Source organism: Bos indicus, chromosome 20, assembly GCF_029378745.1.
Source record: "Bos indicus isolate NIAB-ARS_2022 breed Sahiwal x Tharparkar chromosome 20, NIAB-ARS_B.indTharparkar_mat_pri_1.0, whole genome shotgun sequence".
Lineage (NCBI taxonomy): Eukaryota > Metazoa > Chordata > Mammalia > Artiodactyla > Bovidae > Bos > Bos indicus.
In genome coordinates this window covers 62,298,828-62,317,497 of record NC_091779.1, presented here as the reverse complement: position 1 = coordinate 62,317,497, position 18,670 = coordinate 62,298,828, and the positions used below count along the sequence as shown (strand labels likewise).

At 48.1% G+C, this 18,670-nt stretch overlaps 1 protein-coding gene across 1 annotated transcript in view; it reads right to left on the bottom strand.

Moving 5' to 3' along the window:
• DAP (death associated protein) overlaps positions 1 to 18,670 on the bottom strand; it is a 66,833-nt gene that overhangs the window by 42,829 nt on the left and 5,334 nt on the right. The window contains exon 2 of the mRNA XM_019982916.2: positions 8,589 to 8,685. Within this exon, the coding sequence (XP_019838475.2) occupies positions 8,589 to 8,685 (97 nt within the window). The remainder of the gene's footprint in view (positions 1 to 8,588; positions 8,686 to 18,670) is intronic.

Sequence of the window (18,670 nt, the reverse complement as noted above, 5' to 3'; positions counted from 1 at the left end):
GAGACAGCCGTGTGAACACTAGAGTTCTCCTGCCTCAGCCCAGGAACCAGGAGGGGGACTGAAACAGATCCTCCCCTACTGCTTTCCGAGAGGGCACGGGCCTGCTAACACCTTGATCTCAAATGTCTCGACCCCCAGGACTGTGAGACAATCCTGGGTCTGTAGCACTTTATTCTGGAAGCCCTAAGGAAATGAATTCACTGCTTCTTTGAGGGGAGGCAGGCTGCCTGGTGAGAAGGTCCTACTATAACCCAGGTGGAAATGCCAGCAGGTGTACCTGAGCCTTTGCAGAGTGATGGGGACAGGAGGGCTGCCTTGAGGAGGGGCTGCAGACTCCGTGATGCAGACAGATGCTCCCTACCCCTTGGCAGGTTCTCCCGTGCTACCCACTGACCCGGGCTGCCATGTGGGGACCCGGGCATCTGCATGAGCTCTGTTAACCTTCTGCAGCCCAAGCAGCTCCAGGCAAAACAATGACTTTCACAGCTTGCTGGTCAGCATACAAACTGTACCACTTCATCCATGCCCAGGTGGCCTACAGACACAGAACCACTGACCATTGAGACTCCCGGGCAAACCTGACAGAGCTGCCCAACAGCAACGAGACTCTCCCCGTGTCCCCATCGAGGCAGACAGGACCGTCCATCGTATTTCCTGCTGCCATGACAACGTGCCTCATGTGCCTTCTATCTGGAGGATCTTGCTGTACCTTCAAGAAGGCTCTTCCCTGGAGGTGGCATCTCAGTCCACAAGCAGTTGATAACCCGTTGCCCCATCACAAGGACATCCCCTGTTATTCAACACCCCACCTCATTAAGACTCTTCCTGTGGCTGAGGGCAGGGGTTGGCTGCCATGTCATGGGTTCTGCCTGCTAACCGGGGCACCCAAACAGCATAGGAGTGGATGGCTGGCACTCAGCACTCCTAGTCCACTGGCAACTCCACACATTATGGGGAAAGGGTTACAATGTTTCTAAAAGATAGCTGACGACTAGCCTGGATATAAAAGATGATTCTATTGCAAAGTAAGGATGATGCTGAAATTGGCTCACAAGCCTCATTCAAGTTCAAACATGAAGATAATAGCTTAAAGATAAAAATTCTCAGGCGTATAGGGTGTACTATCTCTTAACCTCAATGTTTTCAATTTTCCATTTTTTACTTAAGAATTAACTTTAACTGAAAGAATCATTAATAATGGCCACAGATTATCATTTGGCATCTTCTAGAGATTGATTCGTTCCCCACCCCCAACTATGGGAAGCTCTTACCCTCAGGACCTCAGAATTTAACCTTTTATGGAAACAGGGTCTCACAGAAGTAAATGAGTTCAAATGAAGCTTTTAGGGTGGGTCCTAATCGAATATGAGTGGGGCTTTGCAGGAGGCGCCAGTGGTAAAGAACCCCCTGCCAATGCAGGAGATAGAAGAGATGAGGGTTCAGTCCCTGGGTCGGGAAGATCTTCTGGAGGAGGAAATGGCAACCCACTCTAGTATTCTTGCCTGGAGAATCCCATGGACAGAGGAGCTTGGCGGCTACCGTCCATAGGGTGCAAAGAGTTGGAAACAACTGAAGCAACTTAGCATGCATGCATGATGTCCTTACAAAACGGGAGAGAGACACACACAGAGGGAAGGTGAGACGACACAGGGAGAAGGCCACATGAGGACAGAGATCAAGGTGATGTATCTAGGACTCCCCTGGTGGTCCCGTGGTTAAGACTCTGAGCTCCCAGTTCAGGAGGTTCATTCTCTGGGGAACCAAGAGCCTGAGTACTGCACAGCATAGACAAAAAAAAGTGATGTATCTATAAGCCAAAGATGGCCAGCAAAGGAACCAACCCTGAGGAAACCTGGATCTTGGAGTTCCAGCTTCCAGATCTGTGAGACAATACAGCTATTTTAAGCCGCCCAGTTTGTGGCATTTGTTACAGCAGCCCCATGGTAACTCAGCCTACATCTAGTAACAACTGTTTCAGGCTGGAGTTATCAGTGACGGTGAAGAACAACAGGTGAAAGCTTGTTGTGAAACAAATACAGCACTTTCACGGTCATTCACAGACACAGAGCAACAGCAAGGAACGTCATGGATATGCAAGTTCCATCTGAGGTCCAACGAGATAACTCTCTGCTCCCCCTACCTTTTTAAAAAAACTTTTAATTTTGTATTGAGGTATAGCTGAAGAATCGATGCTTTTGAACTGTGGTGTTGGAGAAGACCCTTGAGAGTTCCTTGGACTGCAAGGAGATCAAATCCTAAAGGAAATCAGTCCTGAATATTCATTGGAAGGGCTGATGCTGAAGCTTCGATACTTTGGCCATTTGATGCGAAGAGCTAACTCCTTGGAAAAGACCCTGATGCTGGGAAAGATTGAAGGCAGGAGGAGAAGGGGACAACCGAGGATGAGATGGTTGGATGGCATCACCCCCTTGATGGACTTGAGTTTGAGTAAACTCCAGGAGTTGGTGATGGACAGGGAAGCCTGGTGTGTTGTAGTCCATGGGGTCACAAAGAGGTGGACAGGACTGAGTGGATGAACTGAACTGACAGCCAATTAACAAACAACGTTGTGATAGTTCCAGGTGAAGAGCGAAGGGATTCAGCCATAATATACATGTGTCTACTCTCCCCTCAAACTTCCCTCCCTCCCATCCAGGCTGCCACATAACACTGAGCAACTCTCTGCCTTCTTCTTTCAGGTCTTCTACTGTCAAAGAGTGTCTTCTACTGTAATTTCGTGGTCTCCATGTAAATTCCTTGCTTAGCAATTAATAAGTATATTGGGGGAAACAGACTGTGCAAATAGCCCATTTCTCCTTGAGTTTTTGCCCTCTAATTGTAGCATCCCTCGGTGTATCCTGCCGACAACAATTACTGCGGTGTTTGCCTATTGGTAATATTCTAGTTTACACATTTATTCATTGGAATTCTTCTATAAAGAAGAGCTGCCCCTTCTCATCTATGTATTCAGTTATTTATATCAGTATGGACTCATGGATTTCTATTTTACTCTAGGGGTTATAATCTAATACTATCATTATTTAAGTTATCACAAATTATTCCAGCTTTGCCATTAGGTGCGCCTTCTGGTTGGTTTCTGTGTTGTTCTGACATGTCCCCATCCTTTTGGGAACACTTCCTTGTGTTATGGCACTACAAGCTGTGCCAGGCTCATCTGGTACTTTTCCAGCCCTGGTTCTGGAATGAACCACTTCTCCAAAATACCCTCAGAGAGGGCAATGGCACCCCACTCTGGTACTCTTGCCTGGAAAATCCCATGGACGGGGAAGCCTGGTGGGCTGCAGTCCACGGGTCGCAAAGAGTCAGACGCAACTGAGTGACTTCTCTTTCACTTTTCACTTTCATGCATTGGAGAAGGAAATGGTAACCCACTCTGGTGTTCTTGCCTGGAGAATCCCAGGGATGGGGTAGCTTGGTGGGCTGCCGTCTATGGGGTCACACAGAGTCGGATACGACTGAAGCGACTTAGCAGCAGCAGCAGCCAAAATACCCTTGACTGGGGAATGGTGTTTGGAAACCAAGATCCTGGCCCTAGAGGGTGCTCATGGCTATGTGGTGACAGTTCTTTAATGCCCTGTCAGTGAACACAGCTCGGATGTATGTATCTCTTCCATGTATGTTTATTTACATATGTATGTTCGCATCTATACCTACTGTCCATCCATCCATCCATCTATTCATCCAGTTAAGCTATGAGTTCACACTGAAGTAAAGTGTTAGTCTCTCAGTCCTGTCCAACTCTTTGTGACCCTATGGCCTGTAGCCCTCCAGGCTCCTCTGTCCATGGGATTCTCTAGGCAAGAATACTGGTCTGTCCATGGGATTCTCCAAGCGAGAATACTGGAGTGGTTAGCCATTACCTTCTCCAGGGGATCTTTCTGACCCAGGGATGGAACCTGTGTCTCTTGCATTGCAGGCAGATTCTTTACCATCTGGACCACCAGGGAAGCCTGAGTTCATACTAATACCTCTAATTCTAATTAAATATTACAGTTATCTTAGTCTTCCCCTTTTTCTGACCGTGAGAAACTTGACTCTTCATCAGTCACAACATATTTATTTTGTTCAATCTTGGTGCACACATAAAGCAATTTCAGAATCACTAACCCAAAGTCCTGTATGAAACATTGACTAATTGGAGTGTAGCATTTATGCATTTCTTTTTTTGCCTTTTTTTTTTTTTTTTTGTCTTTAGCCTTATAGTATCCAGTCAAAATAATGTTTCCTGAAGTTACTTAGGTTAGGTCATTTTTTTCCACTGTACTCCTTGCAGTCGATAACACTAAGCATTTGTGTTACACTTAGGGCCATCTGTTACTGTGTGTATTCCATCTTGGGTATTTCCCACATCCTGGAAGATTGGAATTGTTTGCTTATTTTGATGGGGGAGGTATGTGAACATGAGACAGCATCACAGCCCTAAGTCAGTCCTGTACAAACTGTGGAGCTCAGGAAGGGCTGTTCCTTCCTGACCCTTCCCCTTTCCCCTACCTCACTCCTTCTAACCCTTTCCAATCCACCCCCAGTCCACACCTAACCTTTCCACTTCTACTTTACTCCTCTTGCCGCCTACCTTTTAAAATACTTTCTACCCAGCTCGATTCACGCTCGGGCCTCAGCGCATGCTCGCCACTACACTGTATGTTAGTGGGTGCTAATGACCCCTGAAGTCCATTCTATGTCTGCAGTTTCTCTGTTACATAATGAAACTGGACATTTTGACTTAATATGCTCAGCAGACAGATTTGAGAAAACAATCACAGCTTTCCTTGATTGGGTCAGTTCTGAGATCGAGTCTTGCACCCACTCAGGAAAGTATGAGCTCACAACAATGAAACCTCTTACTCGTCTTGGATACAAAGGGCCGCAGGTAACTAGAATTCAGCCTGATGGGAATGTTTGGAAAACATTTTCAAATTTCTGCTACATTATTTTTTTTTAATAGCATTTTAAAACAATTTGGTGGTATAAGGAATTATCTTTTTAATATATGAAAAATGATAGGACTCAGGGGACAAAGGGTAACATAAAGATTTGCAAAAGAAAAGTACAAGTAAGAGGGCTTTGAGGTTTTTTTGGGTCATACAACAACCTCTTTAATGCTCCAGTTGTTCATTTTCTCTGCAATCAGTATTTGATTTTCTGATTGGGAAAGGAAGCCACCAGAGATGAATCAGTAAACGCAAAGCCAGCTTTAAATATCTAGGAAGGAAAGCAGAGAGTTTTGCAAATGCAGACCCAAGGAGGAAACTGGCATCTGAGATTATGCGTTTATTTTCATTTCTGGAGAACGCTTGGCTCAAAACACGATACAATAGAAAACTTTAGGATGAGGGTAATGTGAATTTTGAAGTCACATGCCATGACATTTCCAAAAGAAATTAATGTAAAACATCACATGTCTGACTAATTTCTGGAAATAACTATGGCCTTTCCATATGTAAAGGAAAACCAGCCCAGTGTCCCAAAAGCTTGTTACAAGCTGTAATTAGGCCATCTACTTTGGTGAGGTTGCATGGGTGGGACTGTGGGCTTGAGGAATATAGGAAAGGTTGTGGGCAACCCCAGAATCAGTGTTTATTTTATAGAGAGATCTAGGACTTCCCTGGTGGCTCAGATGGTAAAGAATCCACCTGCAATACAGGAGACCTGGGTTTGATCCCTGGGTTGGGAAAATCCCCTGGAGAAGGGAATGGCAACCCACTCCAGCATTCTTGCCTGGAGAACTCTATGGATAGAGGAGCCTGGCAGGCTATAGTCCATGGGGTCGCAAAGAGTTGGACACGACTGAGCGACTTCACGATGACACGAGGGACACGGGACTCCAAGTCAAGACAGAGTTAGGGCTGAATCCTGGCCTTATCTGAACCACTGACTGGGTCAGATAAGCTCACTAAGCCTCGTTTCTTCATCTGTGTAATGGGCAGCTTTTAGGTGGTGTGAACATTAAACCCAATGGGGAGCACTTACTAAGTGCTCAGCACAAAACAGACACTCAGTTGGTACACATAGTCCAGGGGCTAAGAGTCGGGGGCTCTGAACCCAGCTTCCAGTCTGGGATGCTGGCTCTGCCCCTTACTTGCTGTGTGACTTTGCAAAAGTCACTTAATCTCTCTGAGTGATTGAAGTGGGAGTAGTAATCCAGAATGGGGATAATAATGAAAAGCCAACTCCCAAAGGGGGATGAGAATAGAGTAGTTGCAAGGATCAAATGAATCAACATGGGCAGAGCCCCCATTAGAACTGGGCTAGGTTCCCTGCACTCTGTAATACCATCAGTGATCGTTATTAACTATAATTATTCAATCAGGCCCCTAGAAAAACGGAGGCTGCGTGGTGGTGGAAGTGGACTGTTACACAGAATACCAGGTCTGGTGCGGGGAGTTTGGAAGTTGTATTGGCAACATATGCCGAGAGCTGCAGCGTCTACAGAGGCTTCCTCGCCTCTGTCAACGGTGTGTGGGGGGTTTAACCCACAGCAGCGAGAAGAGAAGCCATTGTCCAGAGGACAAGAGCCATCAGCCGGACCAGGAACATGGCGCAACAGTGTGACTGCAGGGAACAAACATACCCTGGCTCATGTGCAAACCCCGCCCTGCAGTCAGCCTGATTCAAAAGTACCTGGTTCCAGAGCAAACCAGCCTTCATGGTGGGTAAGAGACTAAAACCTAGGGTGCTGGGTATCCCCCTCCTTTCTCTTGCAATCATTCACCCTCTGGAACGTTTATTCACATTGTGCATCTTCCATAAATGCTGTATTTCATCTCATGAGAAAAAAAAAATCAATAGAAAATGAATGGGCTGTTCTGTCGTTATTTCTAAACACGATAAGAAATGATCAGCTGTCACTGTATTGACACTGTGTTACACACAGAAGTAGCTATTTGTCCCTTATTCCACTTAAACATGCAGAAAAGCATATTTCATTAATTTCCCAGGATTCCCGCCCCCCCCCCCCCCCCAGATACAGCTCTCTGTTTCATCCTCTCTCTTCCTTCTTAAGGAACCCATGGATTTGAAGGGAAATGACATTCCAGGTTTCTAGTGGAAGAATGCTACAGGTCACATGTTTTTATCCTCGGTTCCAAGTCCAAGAATGTTCTCAACACCTAACGTTCTAACTCTTTTATGCAGGCAAAACTTACCCTGAACTGGTCCAAGTCTGTAAATCTTTAAAATGCATCTCAGCTGGTGTAAATATCATACACAGATTCCAACAGGCTGCTCGAGACCCCACAATGGGTACTGTATGAAATGCATATGGTCTTTTTCTGCTAAAACCTGCTTCCTCTCCCAAGACATTAGAATTTCTGAATTCTGATATAAATTAGGCCCCACGGTTTTCAGATACAGGACCGTGGACCTGTAGGAGAATTCGTGATGTGGTTATGTTCCAAACACAAATCTGTGAAAATAGTTAGTGGAAGAAAATTCGAGACTTTTCTTTAAACCACCTTCTTCTTTTAAAAAACCAGAACTTGAGCTGATTTTCCTGGTGCTGATATCTCATGACTTAAAATGGGCAATAATCACTCAGAAACTTCTCCCCAGATTTTGTCCTCCCCTCCAGGGACCGCCCTAAGTGACACTCAACGTTTTCCAGAAAATACCCAATGGCACAGCATATACATAAGCAGATATGTGGGGTCACCAAACCCATGCACGTCCTTCTCGGAGGGTGCCTGATGTCAGGAGCTATTCTTTTGGAAGCCTGGCCTGCTCGGGACCCTGGGCTTGGGGTTCATTCCTACTCAGTGTGGCAAGCACTGGCCTCTGCGGACTTCAGTCTCCCATGGGTAACCTGGGGAGCATTCCACCTGCTATTTAGGACTTTTGGAATGAAATGCACAAAGATGGGCTGGCTGCTCTCCACACTTCCTTTTCTTCTGGCTGAGACGCGGCTGGAGATGAGTTACATGGTGCAAAGCTTAGTGTTCACTTCCCTTTCTGGGGACACGCTCAGACAGGTGGGGACTGGTGGCGTGTGGCTGTGTGTTACAGGTGGAAGGAGATGGGCTTGTAACAAGGTCTTTGGACCAAACTTGACATCAGAACCTGCAAGGAAATCAGGTGTAAACAGAGATGGTGGTGTTGCAGGAAGGTGAGCTGTTGGGGACCCAGGGATCTGGGGGCAAAGACGTCATTTAAGGGTACTCAGTTACTCATCAGGGTGTGGCCTCAATGATTCAAGGTTTGGCTGAAACTGGCAAAGCTCTAACGCTTGTGAACACTATTTAAATCAGTGGTTCTCTGCCCTGACAGCCCAGAGACTCAACCACAACAGCATTTTCAAAGGTCTGTGGGTGATTTCAATGTGGTGGTGGAGGGCTTCTGCCCAAAGACGGATGAATCCACTTAGATTTATTCGGGGCAAGAGAAGAAGGCGTGCCCCAGCTGTCCTGTTTCTCCTCTGTCTGGGGGACAGAACCCCCTCCTCACTGAGCAGGAGAGGAAAAGCTCACAGCACAGGGCCCCAGGAGCTCAGGGTTTATCAGAAGCAAGCAGCAGAGAACAAACGTTAATGTTTAACCGAATAAGGGTGACTTGTGAATCCAGAACTTTCCTACCTGGGGCTTTCCCACTCCTGGTCGTCCTTGTCCTTCTCTTCTTTGGTGTCTCCAGAATGCGGGTGTTTCTGCACAATTCGCATCCCACCAGCTTTCACTGAAATGAAGACGAAGGTGTGTGATCAGTGTGGACATGCAACCACCAGATGGCAGGGGAGCTACTCAAAGGTGTGTGGCTGTCCTGTGGCCCCAAGTCCAGGCCAGCTGGCAGTGACAGCTATTAATCATGGAGAATAGTGCTATTATTGCAGTTCTTGAGTCACTAAGTCACAGCTGACTCTTTGCAGTTCTGTGGACTGTAGCTTACCAGGCTCCTCTGTCCATGGGATTGTCCAGGCAAGAATACTGGAGTGGGTTGCCATTTCCTTCTCCAGGGGATCCTCCCAACCCAGGGACTGAACCGTGTTGAAGCCCCAGTACTGTTGTGGGAGATTTAGTATGATAGGATGCTCAACACTGTCTCGTGCTCTGGAGCCACTTAGAAACTTTCCAAGGCTCATCTGTGTGTCTGGTCTCCTTTCAAGTTGGTTAAGAGCAGCGGTGGTACCAGAGTACAAACCATGTGGAGAAAGCGGCCGCCGGCTTTTAGGTTTTGTACGGTTTTGTGAGGCAGCAGCGGCCACTCCATCCCTGCCTGTGACATTCTCTCAAATGCCGATGGTGCTCTGATGGGGATACAGCCACAGGCGACACAGGACATCGGCCATGTCACAGCACAAAGCCCGCTCTGGTTACGGCCTTTCCCAGACTGTGCTGTGAAACCCTGGGGTTGGCAGAAGGTAAGTTCGTTTTTAAAAAACAGCCTTATTGACATATAATTCGCATACGATGTGGTCCCCCTAGTTAGAGTGTACAGTTCAGCAGTTTTGTGTATATTCAGAGTCACACCACTGTGGCCACAATCATTGTCAGACAATATCATCACCCTCAACAGAAACCCATCAAGGGTCCCTCTCCAACCCCTCCTCTCCCCTCAGCTCCTAGCAACCAGTCACCTGCACTGGCCTATTCCGGACATCTGACAAATGGATTCGTAAAATACGCTGCCTTTGGTGACAAGATTTTTCTCTTACCATCATGCTTCCAAGGTTTACCCACGTTGTAACATGTGTCAGTACTTCATTCCTTTTTTCTTGTAAAGATTTTTTTTTTTTGGATGTGGACCATTTTCAAAGTTTTTATTGGATTTGTTACAACACTGTCTTGGTTCTCTCTTGGCCTTTTGACCTCGAGAAATGTGGGATCCCAGTTCCCCAACCAGGGATGGAACCCACACATCCTGAATTTAGAAGATAAAGTCCCAACCGCTGGACCGACAGGGAAGTCCCTTCATTCTTTTTCATGGCTGAATAATATGCCACTGCATGGATAGCCCACATTTTAAGATGCACTCATCTGTGCATGGCCATGTGTGCTTTTTCCATTTTGGCTACTGGGAATAAAGCCATTATGAACGACTGTGTATGCACAAGTTTTGTGTGGCCACACGGACTTATACCCTTATTTCCTTGGTACATATGTAGGAGTGGAATAGTTGAGTGACATAGTAATCCCATATTCACTCTCTTGAAAGATCTTCAAATGCTTTCCAAAGCCATGGCCCTGTTTTACACTCCAACCAGTGGAGGTTCCAATTTCTCCACATGCTTACCAACTCTTGCTATTGCATTTCTTTGTAAATATAGTTGTTCTAGTAGGTGTGGTATCTTATTATAGTTTTACTTGTATCTCCTTAATAATTAATACGTTAATGCTGTTTTGCAAGAGAAAAAGCAGCAATAAAAATGGAGATTCTAGGATCTAGTAAGTGTGGAAAGAGCTAGGTTGAACAAACTAAGTGGGTTTCCTCAAGACAGATATTCTGCCTTTAGCATGCACTGTAAGCTTTACATGGGCACACAGAGTATGCAGTCTTTCCCAAGTGTATTTGACCACAGAATGTCCCTCCTTCCCCAGTAATGCTGGTTATCATCCTTTCGGACTCCTGTATTCCACGGGATAAAGTTTGGAAATGCTGGCCTTATATGAATAGCCAGTGTCACACAGCAGTTGACAGCGTTGTGTTTTAGAGTCAGCAGGTCCCTCCATGTCCTCAGCTACATGTTCTCAGAGTAGTCAGCTGCTCAAAGTCTCAATGCTTCATCTCCAGAAAGGGGTTAAGAGCCACGTCCTAAATTGGAGGAGTTTAGATGAGAAGAGAAGCTGTAAGTCCTAACTCCCAAAGTGATGCTGTTTGGAGGTGGGGCTTTGGAAAGTGCTTAGGTCATCAGGCTTCCCTGGTGGTTCAGATGGTAAAGAATCCACCTTTGTTGCAAGAGACCATTCAGTCCCTGAGTTGGGAAGATCCCCTGGAGAAGAGAACAGCTACCCACTCCAGCATTCTTGCCTGGAGAATTCCGTGGACAGAGGAGCCTGGCAGGCTACAGTCCATGGGGTCGCAAAGAGTCAGACATGAGTGAGTGGCTTTCACTTTTTTCCTTCCTTTTCACTTAGGTCATAAGGGTGGAGCCCTCATGAACAGGATTAGCGCGCTCCTAAAGAGACCCCTGAGAGCTCCCTCACCCTTTCTGCCAGGGAGGACAGAGAATATAGTTGTCTGTGAACCAGGACATCACCAGACATTGAATCTGCTGTTGGCCTGACCCTGGACTTCCAGCCTCCAGAATGTCCTTTGTTTATAGCCACCAGTCGATGGTATTCAGTTGTAGCAGCCCAAACAGACTAAGACAGAGGTGCACGGCAGCTTCCCAGCACTTAATGGAAAGCAGACTTTGCTAACTGAGCTCACTGTCCAGGGTTCGTATGTGGGGCTCACAGCACTACCCACCCCCCAACCTACCCACACCCCTCCCCCTCTGCCCCAGGACAGCCACTCCATGTTCTGTCACAGCCCTGCTTCGATCACAAAGTACAGCCAGCTGGTCAGGCCACTTCTTCCAGCGTTTCAAATTAAGTTGTTCTTGCTGTTCAGTTGCTAAGTCTCATCTGACTCTTTGTGACCCCATGGACTACAGCATGCCAGGCTTCCCTGTCCTTCACTATCTCCTGAAGTTTGCTCAAACTCATGTCCATTGAGTTGGTACAGCCAAATTTAAGTTGGACCCTGCTGATGACAGCTCAGGACTGCTTTCTTTGTGATGCTGCAAACAGGAAGGAGAATGTGAGACACCTTGAGGCTTATACACTTGAGGTTTATTAGTTTTCAATTTCCCTGGGAGAACTCAGAAAGCTGCTGGTGGCTGCAGCATGGTCAGTGGTACCCAGAGGCACTCGCTCAGAGGAAGGTAAAGCAGAGGCATGAGAAATAAAAGACTGCATTTAATGACACGTCTGCTGGCCTAGGTTTGGGACGAGATTCTCCCTGCTGCCGCCACCACTTCTTTTCAGTGTGGATATTCCATTTGTTAAGAAAGAAGTATAATCCTGTCCAGTAATTCTCTCAAAAATCTGATTTTATCCTGAAATTTTTTGAAGTAGGAATAATTATCCTGACTGATTTTGATTCCAATCATTTTATCTTTTCATTTCTAGAGCGTTTCCCCCCTCGAATTCATCTGGTCTTTATTTGAGAGCATTTTACTTGTTTCCCATGTTTTTGATTCTTTTATACATTTTATCATTCTAGGCATACTTGTCTTATGGTTGTATACCTAATTTTTTTAGTTTTAACTTTTGGTTGTGCTGGGTCTTAGTTGCTGCTCACAAGCTTCTCTAGTTGGGGCTGTGCACCTCTCTAGTTGTGGTTCACAAGCTTCTCATGGAGGTGACTTCTCATGTGGAGTACGGGCTCAGGAGTTTCGCAGGTTCGAGCTCGGCTCAGAAGTTGTGGGGCAAGGCTCAGTCGCTCCACAGAATGTGGAATCTTCCTGGACCAGGGATCAAACCAGTGACCCCTGCATTGGCAGGTGGGTTCCTATTCACTGTACCACCCGGGAGTCCTATGTAATTATTTTATCATCAGGAGTCTCACCCCCACTGTTCGTTTTTCTGAATCTGGCTCATTTAGGGGGACCGTCTTCAGTGAGCCTCTGTCTGTGGGGATCCTCCGGGGGTGGTCTAGGCAGCACCCCTTGGAAAGATGCTATGCATGCTTCTGTCAAACCAAGGGTAAGGGCAGCAGAAAATCCTTTTTACATCTGATTTCTCAGGACAGGAAAGACCAAAGTGTAAATCTGAACAGACTGCCCATGTACAGGCAGATCTGCAGTTACAAATTCTCAAGGAGACTCAGTTCTCCATCTGGAGGCCAGGCTGAAACACACCAGCTTCCTCACCAACCCACTGTGCTGCTGGACACTTTCCTGCACCCTTTCTCCACGGGTTTGGCTCCTGAGCACCCAGCTTGTAGCTGGGGTCTTAAGCTAAATGAGGCTGTGTGTGTGTTGTGGAGGGGGGAGGTTGCCTAATTAAACATGAGTTAAAGTCGCTTCGGTCATGTCCAACTCTTTTCAACCCCATGGACTGTAGCCTGCCAGTCTCCTCTGTCTGTGGAATTCTCCAGGCCAGAATACTGGAGTGAGTAGCCGTTCCTTCTCCAGGGGATCTTCCCTACCCAGGGATCGAACCCAGGTCTCCTGCATTGCAGGCAGATTCTTTACCATCTGAGCCTCCAGGGAAGCCCAACACGACTGGTGTTCTTATCGGAAGAAGAGGAGACACCAAGTCACTTCCTGCCTCTTGGGGGCCCAAGGCTCAGACTAACCGTTCTCAATTTAGTTTCTTCTTTGGGTGTTGCTCCTAGAGATCACCCTCACTTTGGGCTAAGATTTAAAGAAGAAAAACAAAACAAAAATACCATTTTCAGGTGGCTTCTCAAGATTTCCAGGGTTATGAAGCCTGCCAAACCTTAAGAAATGGAGACTGAAAATTCTACAATTATGTTTACGTTATTCTTTACCCACTCTCTTGAAATGTAAGATTATGAATGCTTTTGTTTGAACAATAAGGCTAGAATCGTCCCATTAAACATTAAAAAAAAAAAAGCATTTTCCTGCCCCACTTATCCCAATCCTATCCCATGTCCATAAGAAATGGATCAAAGGTGCTGTTATGAGTTGAACTATGACCTCCCCAAGTTCGTACATTGAAGCCCTGATCTCTGGAACTTTAGACCTGACTGGGTGTGGAGACAGGCCTCTAAAGAGGTGATTAAGGGGACCTCCCTGGTGGCCCAGTGGTTAAGAATCTGCCTTCCAAGGCAAGGGATCTGGGTTTGATCCTGGTTCAGGAACTAAGATCCCACATGCTGCAGGAAAACTAAGCCTAGGCACCTCAACTAGAGAAAGCCCGCATGCTGCAACAAAGACCTAGTGCAGCTAAAAAAAAGAGAACTAATCAAGTGAAAAAGAGGCTGTTAGGGTGGCCCTAGGGCTTCCCAGCTGGTGCAGTGGTAAAGAATCCACCTACCAATACAGAAGACATAAGAGACGTGGGTTTGATCCCTGTGTTGGGAAGATCCCCTGGAGAGAGGAATGGCAACCCACTCCAGTATTCTTGCCTGGAGAATCCCATGGACAGAGGAGCCTGGCGGGCTACAGCCCATGGGGTCATAGAGAGTCGGACACGACTGACTTTATACTCACACACACACAGAGTCACACACTCACACACACACAGGGTGGCCCGAATCTGATAGGCCTGGTCTTTTTATCAGAAGAGGAAGAGACACCCGGGACACACGTGCACAGAGGAAAGGCTACATGAGGACACAGAGGGAAGGTGGCCATCTGCAAACCAAGGAGAGAGGCCTCAGGAGAAACTACACCTGTTGGCACCTTGATCTTGGACTCCTGGGCTCCACGACCGTGAGAAAATAAATTTCCGTTGATGGAACCACCCAGTCTGTGCTATTTTGTTATAGCAGCCTGCACAAAGTAATACAGATGCCCATTTAAAAATAATCTCTGAATCATTTCAACTTGGCAGACAAAACACCTTGACACTGTAAGTCCCGGGTGTATTCTATCAACTGGCTAAAAGTAAAAAGGGTGTGCAACTCACTACAAAAGGAACAGATGATGAATGTCAAGGTGATGTTCAAAATAATCAAGTCTTGAGAAGCTCGCAGGGAGCCTGTCCACTCCTCTCTTGAAGTAGGCACACACTCCCAGACCCACACCTCCATTTCAGCACTTCATTTAATCCAGTTTATAAAAACAATTAACTTCATCAGTCTCTCACAGTATGGGTGGTGATTAATGCTGCAATAAAGTGGCAATAATAATAACTCAAGGCTGAGACAGATTCATTTTAACTTGCATGACTGCCAAAAAATATGACAGCATATATTTATCGATTGTTTTATCACTGTCACTAGGACCCTTCATTGGTCAGAAAAACAAAGGAAGAGTTACTTCTGCAGAAATCTTTGCAGAATTATTTGCAAATGCAAGTATTTTTCTGAGACAGTGGTAAAAACTAAAACAGACTTTTGTTGTGATGGTTGTTATTCAAATGTGAGCTTCAAATGTAAAGAATAACAAGCTTCCTCTTGGTAGGAATCCTGGGCAGAAGTTAAGGTTTAGTTATGAATTCTGGGAGCCAGATCCCCAGGTTCAAGTGCCAGCTCTACATGTGTATGTGTTTGTGTGTCTGTGAGTGTCCAGGCAAGCTGCTGGCACTCTGCCTCCGGGTCCCATCTGTGAAGAAAGGGTGGCAATGCTCTACCTCCAGAGGTTTTCTGAGGACCGAAGAGGGAGCCCACATGGAACACCTCCATCAGGGCCTGACTCCCACAAATGCTCAACTCCTGGCTACTCTCATTCAGTTCAGTTGCTCAGTCGTGTTTGACTCTTTGCAACCCCATGGACTACAGCACACCAGGTTTTCCTGTCCGTCACCAACTCCTGGAGCTTGCTTAAACTCATGTCAATCCAGCTGGTGATGCCATCCAACCATCTCATCCTCTGTCATCCCCTTCTCCTCCTGCCTTCAATCTTTCCCAGCATCAGAGTCTTTTCCAATGAGTCAGCTCCTCACATCTGGTGGCCAAAGGATTGGCGTTTCAGTTTCAACATCAGTCCTTCCAATGAATATTCAGGACTGATCTCCTTTAGGATGGACTGGTTGGATCTCCTTGCAGTCCAAGGGACTCTCAAGAGTTTCTCCAACACAACAGTTCAAAAGCATCAATTCTTTGGCACTCAGCTTTCTTAATGGTCCAACTCTCACATCCATACATGATTACTGGAAAAACCATAGTTTTGACTTTGCTGGCAAAGTAATATCTCTGCTTTTTAATATGCTGTCTAGGTTTGTTATTAAGCTAGTTAAGTTTGTTATTAAGGTTTGTTTTAACACTGAGCACCCAGCGCTCAGAGCCCTCTGTGTGTGTGTCCTTGGTGGCTTACCACCTCCTCCCAGTTTCCTCTGTGTGAAGTGGGGGTGGCAGGACCTGAACACCAGATCGTTGAGGGAGCCGTGCGCCCTCCATGGTGAGGGACTCCCCGCCCCAGCAGCTGACCACCTCCAGGACTGTCCTCAGCCCATCACCATCTAAGGAAGCTTTTGGAAGAGTTGAGGACCCTGGATAACCCTTCCCACTGGGTGGCCACGTGCCAGGCTCGGTTCTAACCACTGGCCAGTTACCACCCCACCCACCTCACCCTAACCCTGTGGTGCAGATCACCCCCCAACCCCAACCCCAGGAGGAGGGGAAGCCACAGCGAGCAGAGGTAGCCGGTGCCCTTAATCTCACCCCACAGGCCTTTTCCTGCTTGAACATTCCAGGAAACAGAGCATCAGTGCTTCTCAGAGAGATGCCTCTGGGCAGGTTCTAGGCCCAACCTGCCCAGGAAGAAAGTGCGTTTGATGTGGAAAGCTCTCTGTGAAGCAGCTTTTCCTGCCCACAGAGCAAAGAGGGCGGAGGAAACCTCGGCCTTTGTCAGGGGAGGAAGCAACCGAGGACAGTGCGCCCTGGGGCGGGGCAGCCCCCACCCCCCCAGGTGCAGGGGTGCCTGGCTGTGAAAGGGTCCCCAACAGACGGCTCCATCCCCTCAACAGCAGGCCAGGAAGACCCACAGCTGCAGGCCAGGCAGGGTGAAGAGGAGGGTGTCCCCAGCGGGCTTGAGACGGTAAGAGCACCCGGAGCCAGGGAGGGGCCAGCCCCGGGGACCAGCAGGGCAGGACCCCCGAGCAGAGGCTTCCCTTTGCTCTTGCAGGGAAGTGCTATTGAAATGTGATTCAAAGGAAAGCAAACCCACCAAAAAGAAGCCAGGAAAGGCTCTGAGAATTGTTCCGGCGAGAACAAAAGGCAAGCAAACCAGAGACGCCCAAGGTGCAGATCAGGGGTGAACCAAATCCTCCCAGGTAGAGCAGCGCTGTGGCCGGAAAGCGAAGTGGGCACGAGACTGGACGGCCCTGGGATGGGGACAGTGGGTGGGACCAAGGCACAGGGAGGCGGTCATTCTCAGCGAAGAGGAGGGGCCCCACCCGGAGAGGGGCTCCTTGGCCAACAAAGAGGCCACGCCCATCCAGGGAGGCTGGCGTCCTGAGCGAGGGGCGCGCCGCAAGGAGTGGGAGAAAGAGGGGCAGCGGCTCTGAGTTAAGGGGACCCCGGGAGCTCCCCAGCCCCGCGGCCACGTTCTGTCAGTCCCCACAGGGGCTTTCCACAACGGGTGATGCTTGCCCGAAAAAAATGAGTCCCCGATAAATTGCTGAACTTGCACCCCTGATGGCTTCCTCTCTGAGAAAACAGAGGATGAAAGAAGGGAAACTGCTATTCTCCACTCAGAGGCGAAAGGTGTTAGGGTGGGAAGGCCCTTAACTGACACGGAGGAACCTTGCTCGCTCTCCAGAGGTGGGGTGAGGTTCAGAGACCTCGCGCGTGGGCTGGGACTAGAGAGGCCTTCGGTCTTCCACGCAGTGCGGGCTCCATCCCCCTGCGGCTGTGACCCAGAGGTCAGAGTGCCTGGTCGTTGTTCAGTTGCTCAATCCTATCCGACTCTATGGCGCCATGGACTGCAGCACACCAGGCTCCCCTGTCCTTCACTATCTCCTGGAGTTGACTCAAACTCATGTCCACTGAGTCGGTGATGCCATCCAACCATCTCATCCTCTGTTGGCTACTTCAACTCGTGGCCTCCATCAGGGTATTTCCCAGGAAGTCACCTCTTCCCATCAGGCGGCCAAAATATTGGAGTTTCAGCTTCAGTCCTTCCGATGAATATTCAGGGTTGATTTCCTTCAGGATGGACTGGTTGGATCTCCTTGCAGTCCAAGGGACTCTCAAGAGTCTTCTCCAGGGCCACAGTTCAAAAGCATCAATTCTTCGGTGCTCAGCTCGTGTGGTGACGGGGCCAAGACCCGCCACAGTGACTGGTCCAAAGGTGAGGAGTGGGAGAGGCAGACACGGGAAACTCTGAGTTCAGAGAGGTTGGTTTCAGAAAGCCCAGGGAAGAGCAAGATCCCTGCCTGGAGGTTCTCGGGGACAGGCAGCCCGACAGTGTTCACTGACCACAACCCCAGTCTTCCCTGCAGTGAGTGGGGCCATTTACCTGTGTCGTGGCTGATTCCAGGGAAAATAGACTGCGGTAAGCAGGGTAATGTCCCCCTCCCCACCAAGCTGGCCACACTCTAGTCCCCCACCTGTGACTATGCTTGGCAAGGAGGAATTAAAGTTGCAGATGGTACTGAGGTTGTTAATCAGCTGACCTCAAAATAAGAAGGCTATTCTAGATTACGTGGCTGGGCAACTGTGTCCACAAGGGGAACCTGAAATGTGACACAGGAGCATCAGCGTGCCTACTGTGAGGAAGGCTGGAACAACTGTTGCGGTGGAGGAAGGGGCCGTGCACCCAGGAGCGTGGGGGCGTCTGGAAAGTGGAAGCGGCAGAAACGGGGTTCTCCCCTGGAACCACCAGATGAACCAGCCCTGCAAATGCCTTGATGTCTGTCCAGTGAGACTCATTTTGGACTTCTCACCTCCAGAACCGTAAGACGATAGAGCGGTGCTGTTAGAAACAACAAAGTTTATCGTCCTTTGCTACAGCAGCCACGGGAAACTAACACAGTGACACCTGGCATTTGCAGGTGGCATCTCCAGGCCCCCACACCTCAGCCTGCACTCAGTCCCCTCCGAGGAG